This window comes from Hyposmocoma kahamanoa, unplaced genomic scaffold, assembly GCF_003589595.1.
Source record: "Hyposmocoma kahamanoa isolate Upper Pololo Valley unplaced genomic scaffold, ASM358959v1 99879, whole genome shotgun sequence".
Taxonomy (NCBI): domain Eukaryota; kingdom Metazoa; phylum Arthropoda; class Insecta; order Lepidoptera; family Cosmopterigidae; genus Hyposmocoma; species Hyposmocoma kahamanoa.
In genome coordinates this window covers 7193772-7214007 of record NW_020656077.1, presented here as the reverse complement: position 1 = coordinate 7214007, position 20236 = coordinate 7193772, and the positions used below count along the sequence as shown (strand labels likewise).

General features: G+C 36.0%; 1 protein-coding gene across 2 annotated transcripts in view; it reads right to left on the bottom strand.

Moving 5' to 3' along the window:
* Nucleotides 1-2702: 2702 nt before the first annotated feature.
* Nucleotides 2703-20236, bottom strand: part of LOC113239509 — a 48814-nt gene continuing 31280 nt past the window's right edge. The window contains exons 2-10 of one of the 2 annotated variants that reach the window (XR_003311192.1): nucleotides 14356-14450; nucleotides 9443-9599; nucleotides 7009-7120; nucleotides 5743-5825; nucleotides 5361-5494; nucleotides 5020-5222; nucleotides 4758-4843; nucleotides 3615-3711; nucleotides 3151-3166 (exon numbers count right to left, since the gene is read on the bottom strand). Coding sequence is in view for 1 of the 2 variants with exons in the window: in XM_026476546.1 (XP_026332331.1) it covers nucleotides 3057-3166; nucleotides 3615-3711; nucleotides 5020-5222; nucleotides 5361-5494; nucleotides 5743-5825; nucleotides 7009-7120; nucleotides 9443-9599; nucleotides 14356-14450 (991 nt within the window). In the remaining variant the exon portion in view is untranslated. Of the gene's footprint in view, nucleotides 3167-3614; nucleotides 3712-4757; nucleotides 4844-5019; nucleotides 5223-5360; nucleotides 5495-5742; nucleotides 5826-7008; nucleotides 7121-9442; nucleotides 9600-14355; nucleotides 14451-20236 lie in introns of both variants that reach the window. The other variant, XM_026476546.1, reaches the window with a different exon arrangement.

Here is a 20236-nt window from a genome sequence, read left to right as displayed (position 1 = left end):
AAGTTATACCGTGGTAAGAAACCTGTTACTAGTGATAATCATTTAGTTAACACTTAATGCGTAAGAGTACAAGAAGTACCCCTCTTACCTTAAAAATAAATTATAGATCCCTGCTTACCTGCCATGAAGATCATGAGGTGTTTGCAGTTTGTTTTATTGAAGCACTCTCAAGAATTAAATTCTCATAGGCTCAAGCCATTCCTCTTGCTTCCAGATCCGTGCCGGGGAGTAAAGTGACTACCATTACTTTTCTAAATGACTACGTTGCAACCCGTTGTAGTAAATTCAACCTCTTTATCTGAGTAATCCTTTCCCATATTTCAAGCCTTAAGAAAATAGCAGCACAGGAACAATTTGTACCAAACATTATAAGCTTCTTACCCTGACGGCGCTTACATTCTGCGTATCTACATTTGTTATTTATTGCAAACGCGTACTGTTTGGTCTTTAGTCCGGATTATTTCTGCTTGTGATTGTACTGCTGCCAAGAAAATTGTTTTGATTGTTTTAAGCAATAAATGTTTTACGATAAGGGGATAACATACACTTTAGTTAATGCGATGAGGTAAAAGTTACAAGAAAATTTGCAATAGCGGCTTGAACAAATTTTTATGGTTTCACATTTAAAATGTCCTGTTTAGAAAGTAAATATTATTTTAATCGAACAGAGCTTTAATATCAGGACAAGCAGTGGTTCCAAACTAATTACGACTACGTGCCCAAGTACCCCCTTTTTGGTTTCTTGTTATAAATCTTCTTTCTTGTGGGAACAGGTTTTTTTATTAGTCTTACATAAAAGAAATAAAACTTCCGTTTTGTAAAGCTTTTATTATAAAACCTTAAAGTTCATCACAATATCTTATACATTTTTTTTAACTTATCCTAGACAAACAGTCAATCAACAAAAGCACCGATATGTCCAAAATTGTTACACGTAATACAAATCAAAACCAACTAACTTCACCAACTGATTATATAAAAACTAAATTTTATTAATTTTTTTGAAATGTTAACATAATTTTGATAAATCTTATTTTAATTTACCTGTTTTGTTTGGCAGGTTGCTTTACTATATTATTCAACATCTACATTGACTGATCTTTTTCTAAATAGACAGCTTAAATTATACATATATTGATTGCGAATCTTTGCACAATTGCTACCTTTGCAACAGTGGCGGATAGTGGTTCTTAAAAGGAAAAGACGGCTCGAAGTCGGTTGTGCAACCGCTTCGATTGTCCAAATTGAGTGAAGATGTGGGCCCCAATTAAACAATTTCTCAAAAAGCCGGCAGTAATTGTGTTCTAAGGATTTTTGGCCACTATTGCCTGTTTTTAATAATCATTGCAACTACCTGTTTCGCACTGCACCACAAATGTACTGATAAATATTTTAAAATTAACCAACATTAATGTCTATTTTACATGAATATATTTATTAATTAAGTTTAAATTGATCACCGTACTTTAAATCGAATGTCAAATGTTATAATTAAATGCTATTTTTAACAACACTGTGGACATCTAAAACATGTTTTGTATTCACTAAGGGTCGATTACTTTATCAGAATAACATATATTTTATCTTGTAAGATTTGATTGAGTAACTTTTCGGCTGAAACTGATAAGTTTCTAACACTAGGATAGTTTGAAAGCAATCGTAAATAAATACCTAACTATAAGGTTAAAAGGGCTAGTTGTCGTGAATTTGGAAATTCCCAAAACTTTAACAAAATAAGTTATGTGCATCACAACATAGAGCGACTTTGACTCTAAATAAGATAAATTAATATAAATTTGAAAACCCCTTCCAAGCGACAATAAAATAGTAGAAAAGTGCGTGTAGAAAAGTGACAAGTCTAAAACATAGTAGACAATTTATATACACAGTGAAGTGCCGATACATGGTATTATTTCTTATTTAACACAAACTTAATGAGTATATAGTTTCGCTACAACATCAACGGTTATTTCATTAAGCCTACATTTTTATTTTTAAAACAACGAAATTGTATTCTCAATTATGTCCGTGTTAGATTGCCATTGTCGTCGCTGGAGCATGCATTAAGTGTCCGTTTTAGCCTGTCCGTTAAATGCAAGCGGTTGAGTTTCGCACAAATAGCTTTTCTATAATTTCCCAATATACGTGCCGTATCAAAGCGATAATGAGAGTAAGAAAAAAATTAAGATTTTCTTTATCAAAGTCTTAAGATATATTGTACAGATATGTGACTGTAAGTTAAATTTGGTACATAAACTCTGACATTTTATAACTATGTGCTCTTTGATTTTTTTTTAAAGGTGACTTACTGTTCAAAAGTATGTCCAAAAGTGTGTCCAAAAGTATACCTGATATGGAAGATATTTAAGTGTCTTCAAGCTGATATGTCGGAAGTGTACAAAGTCCATTTCATTTCAGATTCTCTTTGCTACTTTCAATGTTATTGACAAACTTACACCTGGTCATTGTAGCTTTTAATAAAAGCTTTACTTGGGTCAATTATTTTTCATCTACGTGTAAAGCAAGTTCATTTCCACCAAGACTAATAAAAAGAAGTAATTGGAATTATGCTTACGATTGTATCTATTGATTCTAGTTAATTACATACATGTACAAGTATTTGTGTAATTGCCAATCGTGAAGCTTAAAGTTTTCCTAGACACAACGAAAGTGTGTCTTTCACCGGTGGAGCAGAATTCGCGGCTGTACCTGCTGTAAATGATCATCAGACTTTTTCACTTTGTATACATACTGATACAAGACAACCAATTGCCCATTCCGTACATTTCATGTACAATCTCACTAATGGTCCTTATTGTTATCAGAAGGATCCTTGGACGGTACTCTTCCTTCAATATAAAGATCTTATATCTTTTTAATCTTACGACTTGATAGCAAGAATGAATAGGAATATTAAACTTAAAAAGACGATATTCAAATTTTTAAAATTTGACCGGCAGCTGCTTGTAAAATTTTGTAAGTAAAATTTTGATCCCATTTATTCTTGCACTACCCAGCCGTCGTCTCCCTATAGATCGGCGATTTGCTTAATTAGGTCATCTTATATCTACGTTGGCCCCGAAAACAAGCAGTAGGCTTACCATAAGTAAGCTTGAATAGCTGGTGGTTACCTTAACACCGCTTTGAAGCTCAGCCAGACTCGAACCTAAAAAGTGTTGTAAGTAAATAATTTAATTAGGAACATATCTTGGAATTCGTAATGCAACTCCGACATTTCGTTAAAACTTAGCAATATTACGCTGTTATTGGCATAATGGGATTTGAGAAACAGAGTTTGTTCTTCGATTTTTGCGATTGCTAAAACAATTTTTTCGGATCAAAACTTTCTTACATTTCTTTCAGTCACACAATCAGCCTAACGATAAATCGTGTAAAGAGCTCGAGAAACGTTAGATCTTTTGGACCAATATACTGATTTAGATCCGAAAAAGTTCATTTCCAATTGAGCTGACTTTCACTATGCTTGGAATAGATAAAATGCGTCTACAATAAATAAAGTAGAAGTTTAACAGTCCTTGTCACAAATTTATCATTTCGGCAACTTGTCGTTTGATTTATGGGGAAACGTACTTAATTCTCATAATAATACTAACCTTGCAGAACGTGAACTCTAGCCACGGCTGTCATACGCAAAGGGGCTTCCAGGGAGCAGGTATAATTTCCAGCGTCTTCCATCTTCAGGAGAGCAACCTGCGTGAATATACTGTTACAACAAATGCATAACAATAAAGTAGGAAAGTGTACAACAGTACGAGTGAGTAGAGGGAATAAATTCAAGTTGCCAGTTACACTTAACCCGGAAAATATATTTAGCCGGAACGAAGGTAAAATTACGGGGCCTGAAGGGGTTTAAGGGATCGGCTTTGTTAACACCGACTACAACATAAAACAACATAAAGTTCAAATAATCGCGACGTAGTCTAATGTAAGTTAATTGTTAGTATAGTAATTTATTTTAATTAATTAGGACAAAAAATGAATTATTTGCTTCCGGTCTGGGATAGTGACTTAATTATCTAGAATATTTTGCATGAGAGCTTATTTTCAGGATATTCTGCTTGAATGTTACATCAGGGTATTGTGCTTATTTGTTACATCAGGATATTCTGCTTGTTTGTTATATGAGAATATTCTGCTTTTTGTTACATCTAAATAATCTGCTTTTTGTTACATCAGGATATTCTGCTTGTTTGTTACAAAATGCATAGCCTCGATCGTCAGGAGGCTGCTATAGATGATAATCATTTTACTTTTTCTTGTTACAATTTTACTCGCTCGAAATCTTTCCGTCCCTTGTCGGCAGTTAACCCTTGGCTCTACGTCCTGTATTATCTCCCAAAGACAATAATGGTTAGAAAACATAATTACGTTGGCATTGCTTATGTCGTGCATGCGGTAATCTAGTTCGTGCCGCGGTAATTTTATGATCGTAAGAAATTTTATGCTGTGTTCATATGAGAGTACCAATTAGCAATTTGCAGGATTATAATTTTTTTAATTTAGATATAACGTTATTGTTATGAATATTTAAGTAAGGATCCTTCACAAACGGTTTATGACTAGGTTAGTCCTTTTGTAACGTAAAAGGGTTGTAACGAAAATACCCGCTTTCGCATATGCAAAAGCGAAAGTCTCGTTTTCACATATGCGAAAGCAAGACCTTCGCTATCATTGATTCCTCGCATGTGCCTCATTAACCGTAATTAGAAGACGAGATTACGAAACATATTGGTTACCCTGAGAATATCGGTCGATGTGCTTAAGATCAGGGGTTGCTTCTTCAGATGTCCGCCACGGTCTTTCGCGTCTGGTCGAGCTAAAGCTGTGTACCATTCAATCTATAAGTCACATCAATCAAGTATGACATGTCAACTTTCGCTGTAGCACACAAAGTTTTCGCTTAGCTTCACTTCGCGGTTGCTACGACGTACGGAGTAATTTCGTTACAACCCTACACTAAACATAATTGTGAATTGGTAAGTAACTGATTATATTTACCTGCAAATGACTTGTGAGATTATTCAGATCCGTTTCGATGAAAACTCCGCCACGTAACTCATCCAGAGATACAGTGCTATTTCCTTTATACCAGTGCAATTCCGGCTTCGTATCTCCCGGATCCAAATATAATATCATGCATTTCAAAGAGAGGGTTTCGCTGGTTTCTACAAATACTTCTGTAGTCAGTTTTATTTCGGGCGCTGTAAAAGAAACGTATCCTTATTGTTTGCTATTAACGACTGTATCGCACAGCGTTTTGTAATAGTTCGTGAGGAATGCATTAAGAACTAATAATACGTCACCAAGCATATCTTACCAGATGATTTCGTTATACTCACGATAAACTGTCAATTTGACATGCTTCAACAATGGGGGATGGGTTGAAACGTGGCAGCAATAGACTCCGGAGTCCTGAACTTTCACTTCACGTAATATCAAACGCCAGTTTTCTCCTCCCAAATCTACTCTGTACCTAAACGCGAGAAAACAAAATTATTTGTTACATAATTGACCAAATGGAACTTACGACAATTGACCATAAATGTAACTTACGATAATTGATCGCAAACGGAACTTATGACATTTGACCACAAATGGAATTTATGACAATTGATAAAAAACTTATGACAATTGATAACAAATCAATGGATCTTCTGACAGTTGACCATAAATGGAACTGATGGAAAGGAATGGAATGATTTAAATTTCATTTTCTTTTACCTGTTGTCTGACGTGTGAGTATTTAAATCTATTGTCAGCAACTCCATTTCGGTACTAACTTCAGAGACTTTTACCCAAGAGACCTGAAACAAACATTTACTAATTTAGATATATGTGTGTGTGTGTGTGCAAGGGGATTCTAACCTATGAATTGTGAATAATTTACGAATAATTTACCGGGCACAATGGGGGTGCCGTTGGTAACTTCTTAACCACGTCTCTTTATAAAAATACAGAGTCGCTATTAACCAAACAAACCGCTAGCATACAATCATGCAATCAGTACCTACTTCCAAGAATGCCCATTCATCGTTGTGCTTCGTTAGGTTAAGCATATAATGAAAAATGTAGAAAGCAGCAATGGAAGTCTAGGCCGGACTATTTCCAGGGATGGCAGTGCTAAACATGGGTCATTCTATAAATTCTACGGAACTTTTGCCAAAGGAGAGTCGATAGAAAAGTCGTAGGCGACTACCAAGGTCACTCATATATACATAGATATTATTTTAGTTTTTTTTTTGTTTCTGATGCAGTTTATAATTTAATATTTGTAAACAAGGAATGGAAAAAGTGAACGTCCTTATTATCAGCACTGACCGGAGTTGAGGGAAAATTAATCTACTTAAATTATGAACGTACGTTTTCTCAGTATGGCCATACTCATTTCGTCATCAATAAAATTTGTTCTTTTTTTACTGTTTATTTTCTACACAATCCAAAATATAGGTTGTCTCATGTTAATTTTTATATGATATCAAGTGACAGGATGAACTAGACGTGCTTGGTGTTAAGCGACACGCCTGTCCATAGAAGTTGCAGTGCCACTCAGGACTTTAAATTGTAAAGATCTGTGGGACATTGCCACTACGTCTGTCACCCTGAGACACAAGTTGATAAGTACCATGCGCCTATAATTTCACCAGTAACCTTACCCTGCAAAATCGTAAGACATTACTGCGGGGCGGCAAAAATAGTCAAAATAAAAAAAAGTCAAAATGAAGTGAATGATATTGACTGTACGGGAAATGGAGTGAGGAAAGCGACAGCAATAAGCACATATACTTAGATGAAAACGCAATATAATACAATAAATAAGAAACACAGACTGACTATCAAAATATCAATAATGCAAAACAAAAACATAGCAAAAAGAATATACAAAAGTCTTCCGAAGTCGTCCGAAATCGTCCGAAATCGTCTTACCGACTAGAAGAGAGGATTATTATATAGTTCTATTTGTATAAGCATAATAATATTGATGCTTACTAGCTTGTCTCTCAAAGATGAAATGCGACAATTGAAGAAGACCGTTGCACCAGTGTATGCTTCAATGTTGCTTTCAGAAGAATTGTCGTCATCAAAAGAAGGCGAACTAAACCTGAAAAATTGGCTTAATTGCACAAAACTGCTATTTTTTACAAAGTAGTCTCCAAACACATATTAAACAGTTCCGTGAAAAAACTGCCGGTGCCGGCCCGCGCAAACCGCGGTCATATTATTTGCGTGTGTGACTGTGGCAGCGGCAGGCTAAGTAAGCCGATGTAAAATCGACTGTGCCAAAAAGTTTCTAAATTCATTAAGCGTACCCAAATTACTTTAACTTCAAATCGTCCCTTATAACCTCTAATGTACGTGTTTACGTCTGTACACCAATTTTTTGTATCACAATATAAGTCAAGAAATAATGAAACTTTTACATTTTTTCTGTCAATATTTTAAGTCATGTCGAATCATACTAAAAGGAGTCGTGGATGTATATCGTTTATTTTACTATCAGATACAGGTTGAAATTTGAATCCATCGTTTTGGGAATGTCACTAATAATTTAAATATGATTCGAGCGATATTCCCAAAATTAATTTGCATAATTTTCTTGATAAATTATTAAAAATTCTGGATACCTGTATCCACTTGTGCTAAAAACCTACATCAATTAGTACAGAAAGTAGCAGTTGTATATCGTTTATTTTTTGTATCAGATACACGTAGACCTTTGCAAAGACGCTTTGGGAATGTAATTCGAATTATATTAAAGTCGAATAATATTCTTGTAAATTAGATTACTATACACCCTACTATGTCCATACAAAATACATTTGCCAAAAATGGACTAAAGAACACGCGGCTTTTTTAAATGGAATTAAATTTGTGAGCTGTCATTTTCACGGGCAGCTATTGGTAGAGTTACCAAACGTCATTCATTGTAAGTCAAATGAAGCTGTCGTTATGACGTAATAATGTTCTTAATTATACATATCCGTATCTAAATGTGAGGTATACATTTAAAAAAGAAATTGATTGCGTTACGCCAATTTTTTGGGAACAGTTGAACATGAGCTTTACATTTAAAAGTCTTAATGCTCATATTCTTTGATTAGGCTCGAAATTCTACAACATTCACCATACTTTCATGCTTTTTTCTGCCACACCCAACACTCACTGCCATACCACTCTAGGGTTAGAAGAAATACTAGACAAATATGTATTTCGTATTAATTAATTATAATGTCGCACTTTCAAAACAATACCGTCACTAAACGAAATTCTCGCTTTTCCAAATTTAAACTTATTTTCATAAACTTTCGACTTTTTGGGACATTTTAGAAAAATTCGCCGTCTAATTGTAATTACGTTTGGAACAAAGAAGGTGGCTAAACTTTTAACATAAAGCCTCGCTAATTGAAATAATTTACAAGAAGACAATATGGATAAGCTATTTAATCGGTTTTCCTTAAATATGGTTAGATTCAAAAAGGTTCTTCATTAGAGCTTCAAATGTGATAACGACGGCCGCTATTAGCCACAATTAGTCTCAACATGTAAAGGAACATGCTAGGATAGCACACTTGTACTGCTTTGTGGTAGTGCATGCAAAATAGTTTTTATAATGTCTTTAAGTTGAAATATTTATTTATTGAATATCGATGATTGTCTTATATTTTTTTCTTAAGAAAAAACTCCAAAACTGCTTTCGGACCATTGTCTGTTAGCTTAAGAGTAGAGCTAGTGTAGCTCAGTTGGTTAAAAGTGGTAGCCTTGGCATGGCAACAGATACCGGTTCGAGTCCAGGCAGAAAGAGTTTTCTAATATCATCTTAAATAAATAAATATATAGGGATGGGTCGCCTACAAGGTTTCCAGAAAGATTACACAATTAAAGCCGCATGACCTACACATAAACATCTCGTTACCTTATATACGGACACGTTTATCACAATACGCGCACGAACCACTTTTGTGTTGTGATAGTAATACAGATAATAAACTGAGCTGCTAAGTGTATGCACGAAGATATCTTCGTTCACTCAGTTGACGAAACTTCTTAAAAAATACGACTCCGTTAATCTTAATCGATCTTCCTAAAACCTATAATCACGGCAAAGGTACTTCCTAACCACACTAAATAATTACAGCCACGGTAAAACAATTTTTCTTCAGTTAATTGACACGTCTGTACATAGCAGTTGTACAGACGCAGATTCACAGACAGACACAGACTCAGAGCTTAAATCGCAAAGATTTGAGAGACGCTGCCATTGCGCCTGTCACCCTGAGACATAAGTTGACACGTCTAAAACAAGTCACTTAAGTTCTAGTGCTACTCAGAGCTTTTTTTTTTAGACGCAAGGTGACAAATCTGAAACAAGTCACAACAGTCTGTTGGCACGCTTTTCAACTGAATCCGAGATAGTTTTACTTACTTGTCGTGGAAATGTCTGTTGTTCGCCGCATAGGAGTCGAATATATAGTTGAGCATGGGCGATTCACCCTTGGCGCGCCTAGGCGTCACTGCTCGCTGTGGATTTTTGAACACGGTCGGCGGCATCGTAATTGTTGTCGTGGGTGACTCGTCAATATCTGAGAGAAGTAATATCTAACTTTTAATCAATAGAGGAAATGTACATTATTATCCGTCGACTTGTGTCGAGTTTGTTTGTTGCTTGCGTGGTCCGCATGAATGTAGCCTAACATTATTATACCGCGATAAGAACATCCGATGTCATGTGACGTAGTTTTGTTGGACTGTATTACTGTAGTTCGAAAGACAAACTTCGAAATGGCAGTTCGGGTTTCAACAAATCGGATGTACGTTAATGATAAAGAGGACAATTGCAACTTGCTCGGTATCGCTAATGTGTGTTGTTGCGCATTATGATACGATACTAAGGATCTTGGGCCAAGGGCGTGTCTACTTAGCCGTTTGTAAAATGAGAAGTATATAGCGTACATTGATTAAATTTGGTCGGTATATTGCTTAATAAACAAAAAGAGCAAAACGAAGTTGTAATTATTTTTTAAATTAGTAACTTCACTCATACGAGAGCCATGCCGAAAGAAATTAGATACTCTGTTTTTTAAATTAGTAACTTCGCTCATACGAGAGCCACGCAGAAAGAAATTAGATACTCTTTCTTCATTCGTTTCATACTGGCAAGTTATACACCGTGGACATAGCAAGTTTTTTGCACACCGTCGACATAGCAGGTTTTTTGCTCATAAATTTGAAAATGGAAGACCATTTTTTCAAAGATACTTAGGCGGGAATTTGTTCGCAACAATAGAGTTCTTTCGATGTGATTTTCATGTTATAATTTATTATGACTATAAAAATGGTTTAAAACCGCAAGAATGTTTTGAACTTTTAGCCACAACTCTTGGTAGTTCTGCTTGGTCATGAGCTAGTTTTCAAATGGTCTTGCTGAATTTAAAAGAGAACGGGGAAGGATTGAAGAAAGCCAGGTCGGCCGCCACCCGCAATGACTCTAGAAAACGTTTAAGCTATCGAAAAAAATACTTGTGAAAACCGACGAATCACAACTTGTAGTGCTTGAGCAAGAATTGGGCATTGGATCAGCAGCATTACAGACAGATATTACTCACAGACAATTGTCTTTCCATGAGCGTTGTTCGAGATAGGTTCCATTGCAGACAGATATTATTCACGGACAACTGTCTTTCCATGAGCGTTGTTCGAGATAAGTTACATCCGAATGTAACGATGAGTAGAAAAAACGTTGCATGGATTGGTGCAAGTTTATGTTAGATGTATTCGACGCCAGCAAGAAAAAGAACGTTTGATATACTGACAGTTGATAAAACATAGATATTATACATTATGATCCAGAAACTATGCGACAGTCCACACTATGGTGCTTTAAAGACGAGCCGACTCTAGCGAAATGTCGTCGTGCAATAAGCACACAGAAACAAATGGTCGCCTCATTTTTCTGAAAGACGGGACACATTGTTAACTGTAGTGCTAAATTATCAAAGTACAGCTAACTCTGAATGGCGTGAAACAGTGTTGTCCGCGTAGTGTGACAAGCGCATGTAGTCAGGGACCGGCACTTCTTCTGATGTTACGAGAACGCCGCTTCAGCCAAAATATTCGACACATTAAAAAAAATGTATCTACCCTGTCTCTCACGCCATATTCCACTGACCAAGCGTTTTGTGATTTTTACTATTTCCGAAAAAGATAAAGACAAGCGGTTTGAAAGAAAGAACATGCCTTGGCTGCTAAGATTTCTGAGGTGTCTGAAGGAGAGTGGTCGTCGGTATTTCCGAAGCGGTTTAGACAAAAAGAAAAGTGTATACATGTCCAAGGTGAATCGTGTCGATGGTGAGTACTTTGAGAATATTGATACCCTTAATAAAGAATAAATCTTAACAATTTTTGGAAATCTAATTTGTTTTAGCGTGACCCTCGTAGTGTGTATTTTTATTTCAACGTTCTTTAGTTATTTCGTAATTATATAAGTAGTTTTAAAGATTTATACCCCTGCGACTAAATCGTTCCCGATCTCATTGGGAATATTCACGGGTTTGAAACTTATAACCAAAGGGCGCGGGATCACGCACATAAACAAAGTTAAATGTAGTTGACATTATGCGGAGGCATGAGTAGACAGTTAGCTTTAGATGCCATATGTATGTAGTACTAATTTTGTAGCAAGGAGTTTCACCACAAACGTCAAAATACGAAATGTGTGAACAAAAGATGTACAGGAATAGCGATGCGCAACTGCGAATGATTTCGATTTTCGACTCGTTAGTAATTACTAACCTGCCATTCAAATGACAAAATAGTTACCTACAAATTTTCGTATTCGAATGATCTAAATTTATCTATAGATTCCATAGAGCATTTCTGCCTAGCCCTCTCTGACACATGGTAAATACCATAAATGTGACGGGAATATGGATATTTGAATATGAACATGCTGAATGATCGAGTATAGAGTACTTCAGATATAATAATCAGCCGACTCGTGCCAGAGTTAATATTGCGGACGCACGCAGAGACGTCCACTGCCAATTATTTTGAATTCAGCTTTTTCGTTGGCTGCGTTTTTAATTTCATACATACCTGAGTGAGTGAGAATGAGTTTGTGTTAGAGATCTTCATCCGCTAAATTTCGGACAATTTTATTAACCGACTACAAAAAAGGAGGTTATACGTTTTTTTCGTATATTTTCCGATTTCTCCGTCAATTATGGACCGATTTTGAAAATTCTTTTTTGTTTCAAAGGGGCATTGTCATGGTAGTCCCATTGTCACCAAGTCAGGATCTGATAAGGAAATCCATGGAAATCGAGGAAAATTCTCAATTGTATAGGCTTGTACATACCGATTTCTCCATCAATTGTGGACCGATTTGGAAAATTATTTTTTTATTGGTAAGGGTATACTCTGGATGTGGTCCCTGATACCGATGATGCTATTCCGGGTTCGTTTCGGCTATGACAAATTAAAAACTGGTTTTCCGCAAATAAAAGTCGATTTTTGACTTGACACAATACATGTATGTATCAACAGATCACCGTCACCAGGAAAACCAGAAAAAAATATGAAGTGTAGGAGTCCGTAACAGTACCATTGTCACCAGAAGTCAGAATATGATGAACGGATCCGGTGGAAATCGAAAAAAGCCGATAAGTAAACTTTTGAGGTCGGTTTTTTGCATTGAAAAAGTTACAGTTATTATATTTACAATTGGAAATAGTACTGAAGGAACAAAATAGGAGTGTTCAATTTTGGAATAAAATTCAGCATTAATAAAGTGACGTAGGTACGGTACATCTTCATCTTCTTTGAGCTGAAGGTTCGATTTCCCTGTCCCAGGGTTGCCAGTTATTTTGAAATCGTTGCTCTTGTTTGTATAAGGTGTACTAATAATACTCCATTATTGGAAAAGTCACATCGTAGCCACGTGCTTAGATACGACAGATACAAGCACAGAATTCGTCATGATGGGAAAGGTCGCTGGTAGAAGTTGATCGTAGGCAAAATTCATGACCTCCGAACATTTGTGAATGGATTTAGATCGCGAATGCCGTCAAACTGTTTCGCTTCTGCCAACCATCACTAGTTACAGTGGCACTTTAATAACCTGGGGCACTATTTTAAAATTTTTCTATAGAAATATCAAGTAATGTGTAATAAATAATTCGGACAGTTCCTGAAAGAAAATGAAATGTAATTATTGTCTTCGTTTTTATTGTCATTTGTAAAGTGCAAAGTGGAATATCCGATGCCCCCACCCTATTGTGATGGAGGTTGCCTTGCAAAGGGCAAGATGAGAACTGCTATAAGTTTATTTGTTTATTCGTTACCAAATTACTATGAAAATTTACAAAAATAAAATGTTTCGTGTTTCTCGTGCCTGTTTAATAGAAAGCGGTACCGATCGATAGCAGTGGAGCTCCTTGGTGATAGGGTTCATCCAGTGTACTGCCACCTTAACTATTTCTGCTGCCAAGCAGTAATGTCAGCATTACTGTGTTCCGGTTTTGAAGGGTAAGGGTGCTGGTGAAATTACAGGTACATGTGATTTGTCAACTTATGTCTTAGGGTGACGGGCGCAGTGGCAGTGTCGCTAAGATCTAAGCTCTGAGTGGCACTGCAACTGTTATGGACAGGCGTGTAGCTTACCGTCAGGCGAACGACTTGTTCGTCCCGCCATTTGATGTTATAAAAAAGACTGTTAAAAAAAGAAAAATTTATCAGACCAAACCAAAAAGATTATAAAATAGGTTTATATTTAAGTAAACAAGAGCCAGAAATCGATAAAGTGGCAATTATATTAACATCTTTTGACAATAACTTAGCACAGCCTTATTATAGAAAAAAAATTAAATTAAATACAATACTGTTTCTTTTCAATTTTGTGATAAAGCAGAATTTGCTGAAAATCAAAACAAAAAAAATATCAACATGCTTACGAAAGTTACAAGAACGCAAAATCAACGAATCACCCGACTCGACTGTATTAGTAGGAAATTAAAACGAATGACAGTCACTAAGTTTTTTTTTTTCAAATAAATACAGTTAGATAAACGACCGAAAAAACACTATCACTTTTAAAAAACACTATCACTTTTAAAAAAACAAGAACACATATTGGTGTGTTCTACAAAATGTATTTGTATATTTTTTGTGAAGCACTGCTGTTCTGCACAAATAACATTATTTCGCACATCACTGCTTGACAGAGAGACAATCGTTAGCCTATTTATATTATTTACGTACGTGTGTTAACTCCAAAGCTACGGGGATTTAGCCAAAAGTAGTTGAAAAAGTAAAAGATCGCTAGATTATGATTATACTTACTAGTGAAGTTAGTTTGAGGCGCAATCGCTGAGAGCACCGCCAACAGCAGCACTAAGCGATGCATGGCGCTACATCCTACCCGCCGACTAGACCCACTGTAACAAACAAAAATTAGTATGATTAATGGGGGCTCTTTGGTTTTGTGAAGAAACTTAAGTTTCTCTTAGGAGGCGCTACGGTAAAAGAAAACTGTTTGAACCCAATACAGTGACCTGCAACCGGCACATATTGACATTCGTAAGATCTAGTGACTCGATCTGAAGTTCTCTTGGTTTTTTTTTATGTTAGCAAGTGATCGGACGAACCAAGTTATGCGGCTGGTGGTAAGCGATACGCCTGTCCATAGAAGTTGCAGTGCCACTGAGAGCTTTTAATCACGAAGACTGTCCCTCACATCTTTGTGATTAAAAGCTACCGTGCCCGTCACTCTGAAGCATAAGTTATCAAGGGCCATGCGTCTGTAATTCCAGAACCATTAACCTACAAAACCAGAATTCAATAATGCTTACATTATAGACACACATAGAAATATGCTGGTAAAAGCGTAGCCACAGTTAGGCAACAAATGCTGGTTCAGTTCCAGTCAGAATGTTTGTTTGCATTTTGGCGTATTTTCACAAAAAATATGTGTATATCGTTATCATGATAATAAAAATGTATTTCATAAAATAGATACTGCAAACAAAAATACGTTAATTAATTACAGCAACCTTTTACAAAATCTTGTAAGTCGGTCAAAGGTTGCTCACCGAGGCGTCGTTTTCTTAATTTGAAATGTTGGAAAGGATCATATATGTTAAGGGCCGTTACACACGGCGAGTTTTAGCAGCGATACAAACTGAAAGGCACGATAGCATCGCAACACTTGAGATTTATAGGCGATTGCATCGATACAAAAGCACGACTGCATCGATACAGTTATGTGCGAAAAATCTGTATATGTTTATGCACCCGGTTCTGTTAATTGTAAATTTAAACCCAAAAAGGTAATTGCATCGCGATTAATTTTTTTAAAGCACAATGAACCATATTAGTACCTATGGGAAAAATTGGAGTTCGAGCTGAGATATATAGCGACTGTATCGCTATGCAGCATGTGTAGTGTCACCGCTGTAACACGAATGGATGAATTTTAAAGAACACATTTACCAAATTTGGTCAAACTGACTTACCCTTATAAAGGGTGTCTCAGTAAGAGTGCACTTTTTATTTTAAAATAAAAACACGTATTTTATGAGACAGTTGTGATATTTTTATTATATTTCGAAGAAGACATGTTCTAGTTATGTATGGAATAAAATGCAAAGTGCTTCGTGAAATTTGAAGTTGCTGAGAACGATGCCGAATTGATGTTTTCGGGTTTTCGGCGACACTCTCGTTTACAGCAGCAATGTTTTCAAGAGACCGATCGAGTCCGAGTCTTAATATCCACAATCGACCCAGTTTCTTAAAATTTTTTGACCACTCTTCGAATGGTTGACACATTAGGTGCACTTTCTCGAGTGAAAATTTGGCGAAGTTTGCGAGCGGTCTCAGCGTAACTTTCCCCATTTTTGTAATGAGTTTTCACAATTATAACGCGTTGCTCTTTCGTGAAACCCTCCATTTTTAATAATCGGAATAAATATAGGTGACGGCTGTCAAATTTCAGAGTTGCCACTTGCACGAAAAAAAAAATGATTCTAATTCTTAGGTTTTCGCGATTGTTACACATAGGAAATGACACTATTTTTCCGGATTTAAATCGCGTATAATTGTTTTTTTCAAACAAACCAGGTTGGTTTCCTAAATGATTATAAACTTAAAAAGTGCACTCTTATTGAGACACCCTTTACAAGTAAAATACTAAATCTGTTCTATAGAAGCTCTTTAATGATAAATGGTCGGCAATCACTCAATGTAAAGCTGGTTGGGACATAGATCAATGTACATTTTATTTGGGACTGAAAACATGACCCCTTAAAACATATTGACTGTCCCCTACTGAACTTTTACATAAATGTCCACTTCAGCAGTCCACTTCAACATTTAGACAAATGTCCACTTTATTGAACGACATTCATCAGTTTGCTGTGAGGTATGCTTGTAATTTATGCTCAACGTGAATTAATATATCTGTGATTCGGTAGACACACTTCTAAGATTTATTTACCGCTTCACTTCAAAGAACACGGTTCTAACAAAAGAGGAGTTTGATAGAGAAAAATAGCAACAGAATACGATATTGAAGTAATAGGAAACTATCGTGTCCTTGCAAACCGTGGCAGACGCCTAAAGCCGCGTACTCACTAGAGAGGCCAAACCGTAACCGTTACATGTTATGTTACAAAAAGTCTTAATGTGTACGTGGTTGGCAAGCTTGTCGCGAATGGAACACGAGCGGTTCGCAGTGAGCCGACGATAAACTCATTCTAGCTATTGAAGACTGCTACATAGAACCTCATTATTGTATCTGTTGGCTTATGCAAACTATGCCACTGTGAGATCTTAAAGTTTTTCTACACTCGACGAGGTACTTTTACAGCTACCAGTCGCTGACTAGAGATGTCAATTTAATAATTGTAAACAGAAAAATAATTATTAATTTGTGATCGCATGAAGACATTATTAATTTATTAGAACAATTTTTAGCTTGTCTGTGAGCCGTAGGTCACAAAATAATATAAAAGGTTTAAGTGTGACGTCATACGTACATACATAACGAGATGATTACTGATCGTGATATTTTGTAATAATGGATATTTTCCATTATTACAAAATATCATCATCATATATATATCACGCAATCATATAATTATTTTTCTACCACCAGTAGTCTGTAGCGATAGAGCGCAAAATCTCTACGTGAGATTAGAAGTATTTTGCGCTTTACGTCGCTCTCGCGCCAGTTGCACCCTTTCATGCTAGGCCTACAGGAACTGAAGAATGTTAAAATTTAACAATTGGGCACAAATGGTTTTCCCGACCACTTCGATTGAGAAAAAAAAATGTATTAGTTTTGGTTGCTTGCTATGACTGTATTAAGTTAATGAATTTGCTTTCATTCAGTAACTAATACACTGTTTTTGACTTACCTACTGAATGTATTTGTTATATTTAATTTAATAAAAACGTGCAGAGCAAATGAGTTGTGAATAATCTCAGTACAGAGTACTAAAAAAACCGACCTCAAAAGTAAGTGGAATTACGTCTATTTGCTAAGTTTTTTCGAAATATCTCCTAGTTCGCCACTATACTTGGACTTGACACTGGACATAATAAAAATCGGTTCTCACTACTCAAAGTATATTGAGAGAAAAACGCATTGAATTAGAGAAGTAGCAAAATCAACCATTAAAGTAATTGCTCCTAAATTAAAGTTAGGCGCTTTTTATAAAAATGAATCTTCATGCGAGAACAGCCATCCTTCGAGGTGGATGCTTTTGTTCAAAATGAAATGGGACTACTAAGGAATTACCCCCTTTCTAACAAAAAAAGAATCATGAAAATCGGTTCACAAATACCGGAGTTATAAAGAACATACAGACGAATTGAGAACCTCCTCCTTTTTTGAAGTCGGTTAAAAAATGGAAATGGCAGATAGAACATGTAGTCAGAATAAGGTGCGTGCATGATTGATTCGTTCAAGAACACTACTACTACTCGTCATGGTACGTATATGAGTAGTATTATAATAAGCTTACATTGAAATAAGATTGTTTTTGGAATGGTTATGGTAGGCCTCCAGTTATTTGTGCAGAATGCCGGTTTCAATCTGTCTATAGATATGTTTGCATTCCTGTGCAGTAGCTCGATATTGTAGAACTTCTCATGTGTTTCTATGACTCGATATGGCCCGTTGTAGTTAGGTGTCGACGGCTAGCTTGATGCGTCATTATGTACGAGGACGTATGTGCTCGCCGGTAGCTCGTCGTGAATGAAGAAGGTTTGCGTATTATTTGCGTTTCTTTGCACTTGCGCTTTTCTTAATGCTTCTTAATGTTTGCATTTCTCGCCGTAGTATTCGCCGGGTAATCGTATGTATTGTTCTAGTAGATCGCGTCATTGTTGGTTTGGTAAAACTGCCTGTATTAAGGCCTCATCTCTTAAGCTATGAGGTATTTCTATTAATGGTGTTTGAGTCCTCATTCTAACTTTCTCTAATTCCACTCTTCCAAATTGAAACTCAGCTCTTCCTCAATCAATATTATAATAATCACTAACACTTTTTCTATGTTTCCTACAAACCACTTCTATGACTTCCAATAATTCTTTTCTGGGAACCTCTGCGTTTTCAATCCACCAATCAATGCATTCCGTTTTTGCTGAAACCCTTCCATGTAAGTATGTGTCCCATGCTTTTTCTCTATTAATTGATATTGGGTATATATCTTAGACATGTTTGATATAGCGCTCATGAGTGGATTGGTATCTTTCACATTTCTTGAGTTCCATTCTATCATTCTTATGTTTTTACTTTTGTTTCTCTTATCACCTTTATTGTCCATTTCTTGTTTTTGTTTATCTCCCTTATTGCTGCCATCAGTTTCTCCTTCCCTTAGTGTTGTTAATCATTTTAGTTTTTTATGAAGGGACTGTTAATACACTACCAATTTCCGTTGATATTACTAAAGATTCCAGTGTAGTATCCTGAAATATTATTTAATATTTCACGATATTATAAAATTTGCCATCGAAATCAGGCAGAGCAGACTTGAACGTATTTATTGTATTTAGTTTAATAAGAATGTGCAGAGCAAATGGGTTGTGAAAACAGGTGCTTAAATGATTGATTCGTCCAAGAACATACTTCCGGGGGAGACGTACCTAGAATGAATTAAAAACTTAAATTGCTACCTTAAAAGCTACACACAGATTTTAAAGTTAAAAAAACTTCTAGTATCACACTGTTTAAAATGATAAACAAAATTAAGTAAATTCCACCTCTATCAACTTAACTTGCAAGTTATAATTTATTAATAAAAGTAAATTAATGTGGGAACACAAATTTAATCTAAACTAACCAACTATATATCAATCGGTATAGAAATACTAATACATCACTCATGCATAGTGGAGGATGATTATAACCAAAACGCTTGTTTGAACCACCTTTATAGAAATATTCATTTTGGATTCAGTTTTCGATTTCGGGTTTTTCGGGTAACAATTCTTTCAATTCCTTAGTTACTTGAATGAAATTGGATTTAGACCGATCGCACACGGCGCGTGCATCGACTTTGCGACGTCAAGCGGTGACGCTGCATTTACTACTCATACTGTAGTGTTATTTTTTTTAAAAAGGGTCTATATCGAGGCTGAGTCTCGAACCGAACAGAAAAGCAATATTAAGGTTGTCCGAATAACGGGCATACTGTATATTAAAAAATATAAACGGCTATAAAAATGGCACCCCGTATATTAATGGGAAAATTTTACAATGTTTACAAATTTTAAGATGGGAATGGGAATGATTGCTCAACCCTTTCGTTGAGCCAAAGGGATTATATTATTTTATATTATTTTACAACACTCACAAGATGACGTGAGGTTTGAATGAAGCGGGAGAGAAGAAAGCGACACGCCTTGTCTTTATTTCCAAGAGGGGTTCTCGTAGTCTTCGGGCGGTCACCGCTCTTCTCAAATAAGGTTCGCTAGTGAGATAACTTACTTTTTCTCCTTTATTTCTATTATCAAATTTTATCTGTCAATGTCTTCTATTGATTTCTTCATCTAATTTGTTTGGTAGGCGTGCGCGAAGATCACGGGGAAGATTTGACACAAAGAAGATTTTGTTTGAAAAGTATGTGCGAGAAGGATGCATGAATATGAATGAGAAAGGCAATATCAAGCATCAACGCAACGTACCGGCTGCGTCCGTGTGGCATCGCTCTTATGTGAT